Below are 5726 nucleotides of genomic sequence, written 5' to 3'. Positions count from 1 at the left end.
GTCCTTATTGATTGATTGATTATCATCATTCAACATGTAGAAAGAACGTGTAATCTATTGAGTCGATTTACATAGATAATTCACAATCATGAACCTAATCTGGATCTTAAACCTGCTAATTGCCAACTAATTTAACTAAATGTGTTATATTTTTAATATTTTTGTCATGTTTAGATTACGTGTTTCAAAGGCATCTGTGTATTGTGTACATAATAGATCGCAATATGAGTTAAAATTGTAATTTCCAATAGTGACAAGCAATATTTATGTTCTTTACTAAATTTACACAAGCACTACGAGTGGTCAGGAGCAGGAGTAGATTTTGTTAGTAGCTACGAAAAGATCAGAGCTACTAAAATATTGATGAATGCGGACATGCACGTAAATTTCCGTCTGCGAACAGTTTACACACAAATTCCTTCTGCTCACGTTTCATGAATGAGACCCATTGAGGGGAGGTTTTAGGGTTACAGCCTTGCAGTGCGCACTGGCGGAGAGGTGGGTGTACACCCTAGATTTCCACGCAACCTATGTTAATAAAAACAAGGCCAAGGTAGGTAAGGGCTTGGTTAAAGGATTTTATTATTCATCACCATGTTTACAGCCAACTGAACACCAGATTCTGCAACTATTTATTATGCTCCAGAACCAGTGAGGTTTGCCTGGAAGTTTGCCCCTGGTCCAGGTTTTTAGTTCAAGTACTCCATGTTCCATGTGAGCAATTTGGGAGTTACACTGCTCTAAGCTGTCCATGGTACATAAGATTAATAGAAAGGTTCCTATATCTCTTGTGGTTCCCAAAACCAAGGAAAGTTCCAGCATTTGAAAGAAATGGATGTTATGTTTTCATCAATTGTGATAAAAACCAGATGACATTGACTGATAATCAGGAGCTGTCTAATTTCCTCCTGCTGAAGCTTCATGTGTGGATTCAGGTCATGACCCTACTATGACCTTCAACTACTCCTTGACCTCACTCTTCTCTCCTGCAAAGCTCTCTTTCAGCCACTCACCTATATCTAAATACATCAATAATTAAACATCTGTAAAACCCAGTATAATCCAATACAGCAGCTCAGCAGGTTATCCTTTACTGTTTTGTTGAGACTGATTCAGACGTGTGTTAAACTTTCAGTTTAGAGGCTGTATTAATGTTATGCTAAACTGCATTATAGTGAAAGGTGTTTCTCATATATTGTCCACTCCCATGTTAACAGCAGTGACCGGTCAAAAACTGAATGTAAAAAAACTTGAAGACAGAATTGTTTGGTGGTCTGCTGAAATGGATTAGACTGCACAGCAGTATTTTGGGGATTTGTGGAAACCACCTCAGAGAACGAATCCACTGATCTTAATAGAAGTCATCCATCACTTTCTGTCTCAATTCCTCCGTTGGCTGCTCCACCACAAACCCTAAACTCTGCATGCCCCATCCTGATACTACCTCAGCCCACTGCCTGCTCTCAGAGCCTTGCAGCATAGTAGTAACTGTAACAAATGCAGAGTGCCTGGGGTGGTCTAGATGCATTTCCTCTGAACTAACAGAGCCAGAACTGACATCGTGTGGTCTGCTAATGGTATCAGAAAATTCTTGTGTCTTCACTGCTCCAGTAAACTGACTCAGATGAAAAGCTTCACCTTCTTCAATTCCAGAGTCAAAATCAGAATCACCAAGTAACCGGTTTACAAAGACTGGGTCCCTGAACCCATCTGGATGATCGAACTGCTCTGACTCTAACCCTCTGATCTGAAGACTGTGAAGCATTATATCATCTGCATGTGGTCCTTTATTGTCAACAGAATCACCTGCTAGCTCTTGGATCTCATCAGACTTGGTGTCAACTGAGTTACTGACAGACTTGAACTGGTCTGACCACAGGAAAGTGTCCAACTTTTCTGACTCTGGCCTGCTGACATCAAGAAAACCTGGGGGGTCAATTTCATAGTCACTGGTGGCAGAATGTGTCCCAGCCATTGTCTCAAATTTACTGCCAAGCAAACCCTCATGGACTCTTGAATTCCTAAGAGAACCAAATCTACTTGTACCAGATGTAACTCTTACATTACTGGAGGTAAAGCTCTCTGCACCAATAACAGTATAGGTGGCACCTTGTCCTGCACTATTATTGGTGGCACTACAACTCATTTGATCACTATTAGGACAAAGCTGAAAGACAGGAGTAACAGATGTGATAACATTCTCAGCAGAACCATAATTACTTGTTTTATCATAATCAATATCAAAACTGAAATTGCTTGTAGTAAAAGTGGTTGTACCAGAACTACCTCTTGAAGCATTAGTGCTACTGTTGTCACTGAATGAACCACTCACAGAACCTTTGTTGGTATTAGTGACCTCCCAGGCCTCCTCTGCTCTAGTCTGGTCCGACATAATCATGCCATCTGTTGCTAATTCTTCTGGCTGGGTGCCTGCCTTTTCCATATCTACACTTTCCATCTTACTCTCCTCCTTTTCTCTCTTGCCCTGCTGGGTGAATGAAGCATTATGCCTCCATTCTTTTTCATCAGTAGCCTCCTTAGGAATGGCTTCTTCATCCTTCTCCTCATGACTCATCTCTGTCTCCAATGGAAAAGTCTTGACGTTTTTATGGTGCTCATCCATTCTTTCTTCCACCTTCTCTTTTTGATCCACCAATTCTCTTTCCTCATCATCTTGAAAAGATGTTGCCCTCATCCTTGGTTGGTATTCACCCCTCTGTCCAATGCGCCAGACTGGACTGCTGACTGTGTCCTTGATAGCTGAGTAAAAAAAGGACAACAAAGAGAACATATAAAACCAGTGATGGTGCAGGTTTTAAACTATAATTGGTGTTTTTCTATCTTTACTTAAATGGACAAGAGGATTGGAAGTAATTGAACCATATTATGTATTACAGAACTGCCTATACTGTGGCACCCTCACTATAAATCAGAAAGTTGTATATATATTCTGAGATACTCCACAACTGATGATCAGTGTGATTCTTTTATTCAATATAACTTTGATGTGTTTACTGATGTCCAGTTGCCAGCTGGTATGGTGTGATGTAGACTCATTTGTTCAGTCTGACTACGTTCTCAGAACTTACAGTGCTGTTTATCAGTGCACAGGGAATCACAGCAGGAGCATACTGAAGGTGGGCCTTCCAGCTCCTCCCACCTACACACATGAAAGAACAAAGCAGTCATGTCCACTACTGAAAACATTTTACTTCATTCAAGGCACACAAACACATTTCATCATGAAGTGATCACGCCACTTTCCCCAAATTATTACTCTGTGCTGGCCCGTGGCATAGGCAGTATGGGAGAATGCTAATGGCACTGTTATCCATAGGCGGTGCCACAAATGGCGCCACTTATTCATAGCCTTAGTGGGGAGGCTTGCCTAGGGCACCAAATGTGCTAGAACCACCACTGTTATTACCACCTGTCATTGTGCAATGCAAAATGTACCAAATATGTTCTCATTATCAGCTGTGACACTGGGGCTGATGTTGTGTCATATCATGGCAACATGTGCTCCTGTTTACAACTATTGTAGGGGGAGCTACTGCAGAAATGGTTTTAAGTTCTTTCGTGTTTTTTATAAATCAATCAATTTTATTTATAAAGCCCAATATCACAAATCACAATTTGCCTCAGAGGGCTTTACAGCATACGACATCCCTCTGTCCTTAGGACCCTCGCAGCGGATAAGGAAAAACTCCCCCCAAAAAAAACTTTAACGGGGGAAAAAAACGGTAGAAACCTCAGGAAGAGCAACTGAGGAGGGATCCCTCTTCCAGGACGGACAGACGAGCAATTGATGTCGCACAGAACAGATCAACATGATAAATTAACAGTAATCCATATGACACAATGAGAGAGAGAGAGAGAGAGAGAGAGACAAAGAGAGATGCAGGACAGACGGTATGACAGTAGCTTACAACAACATTAATTGAAGTAATAATATTATAATTCTAATTACAGCTATTGTGGTACAATATGTTGAAAGTATCTGATAGTATACATATGTGACGATAATCATATGTGTATAATAACAGTAGAAGTATGACAGACTTTGTCACCACTCAAGTTAATTGCTTGAGACAGAATGCAAAGTTATTGCTACGGTGATACCCAGACAACTTAAAGACATTCTCCCTTGGCTTATCTCTGATGAGCAGACTGGCTACATTTGGGTCAAAGCTTTTGATACCCCCTCTCTGCTAAGGAGAACCTAGTCCCGGTTCTGGGCTAGTGCTAGTGCTGGTAAGCAGTTCGTTGAACTTGCGAACCTTTTAAGAACCAATTTGCTTTCCCACAAGCTAGAGAGCCATGTCACTGTACACGTCTTTGTAAGTGTTGGGCAAGTTACTCTCAAAATGTAATATTACATATTATTAATTACTATTCTTATTAATCTGATATTTATCATCTAGTTTTCATTCTCATTCCATTGTGTAATACTTGTGAAGAGGGTTCATTTAATACACATGGGTTACTCACCTGCCAGCAGCCTTGTTGTAGTTACAGGACTTTGAGACATAGGAAGGGGTGAGACTGACTGACAGTGAACAGTGGAGGTACAGCACCTACACAGAGACACAAACTGCAGTTAAAAAGCTATAAATCACTTGCACATGGAGAGTGACATCATGTTAAGACCATGACGAAGATACGCCTATGGGAAATTGGTCCTGCCTCTTGATGTTGACAAGATAATGAAGACCTCATAACAGCCCGGGGGTATATCGAGGCGCGTGTCGGGGGGGTTGCTGTGGGAATTTCCCATCCATGCTGTAAGCAAATATCTGGATGACACAAAAACATGTCTCTGCCAGCTGTAACAAGTTCAAGCTTTGTGTGATGTGTGTCTGATGCAGGCATGCTCTCAGTGCTCATTAAAGAATGTAAAAAACCTGTGCTCTGTGACTGACAAAAGTGAGAGTAAAATACGCCTATTTAGTCCTTTTGATAAGTGTCAACTGGTAACAGTCAGTGCGTTTACATGGACAGTTTAATTCCCTCTTCATTCAGAATTAAAGTTCATTCCTATTAGTGATTTTGTAAACACCTAATTTGGAATGAAAATGGCCAATGTGATTGAAAACTCCATTTCTTATTCCGAATGAAAGAATTTCTCGCACTTGTATACACTTATTCATCTTTAAATTCATTCCAGTCTTTCTGCGCATGTTCGTTTCCTTGCCCTTCTGGCGCGATGACAAGATGGCAGCTTCTAAAAACAAGAGATGGTCCCGAGTGGAAACATTATTTTTAATTTCTACGTTAGAAGACTTCAACATCATGACAAGATTAGATGGTCGGAAATACAAAAACTCTGAGATTTACCTAACGGTGGCAGAAAAAATGCAGGTAGACGGGCTCGTCGACAGAGACGCCAACCAGGTTCACAACCGCTGGAAAACTCTTAAACAAGAGTATATATATATATATATATATATATATATATATATATAAATACATAAATCAAAGGTAAAATAATTAAAATGTTTCTATGTATTGGTCAGTAGTCATCAATATAGTATTCCCTTTTTCAGTCTTCAAAGATACTGCAATGATCAAATGAAAGACAAAGGCAGGTCAAAATCACACAAATTTTTGTGAGATTTTAATTTAAACAATAAAACAATCACACAATTCTGTTTCAATTTGTGTTTCAAAGTTACAGCTGTAACCTACATGCACATTATAATATAGAAAATAAAGTGCTGTGACTT

At 40.0% G+C, this 5726-nt stretch overlaps 1 protein-coding gene across 1 annotated transcript in view; it reads right to left on the bottom strand.

Moving 5' to 3' along the window:
• Positions 1-643: 643 nt before the first annotated feature.
• The window catches only part of LOC126391200 (uncharacterized), a 31292-nt gene continuing 26209 nt past the window's right edge, over positions 644-5726 (bottom strand). Inside the window, exons 6-8 of the mRNA XM_050045777.1 lie at positions 4492-4577; positions 3090-3160; positions 644-2760 (exon numbers count right to left, since the gene is read on the bottom strand). Of these exons, the coding sequence (XP_049901734.1) occupies positions 1352-2760; positions 3090-3160; positions 4492-4577 (1566 nt within the window). The 3' untranslated portion in view covers positions 644-1351. The remainder of the gene's footprint in view (positions 2761-3089; positions 3161-4491; positions 4578-5726) is intronic.

Source organism: Epinephelus moara, chromosome 6, assembly GCF_006386435.1.
Source record: "Epinephelus moara isolate mb chromosome 6, YSFRI_EMoa_1.0, whole genome shotgun sequence".
NCBI lineage: Eukaryota > Metazoa > Chordata > Actinopteri > Perciformes > Serranidae > Epinephelus > Epinephelus moara.
The sequence above is the reverse complement of the archived record's forward strand: the minus strand, read 5'-3'. Positions and strand labels throughout refer to the sequence as shown.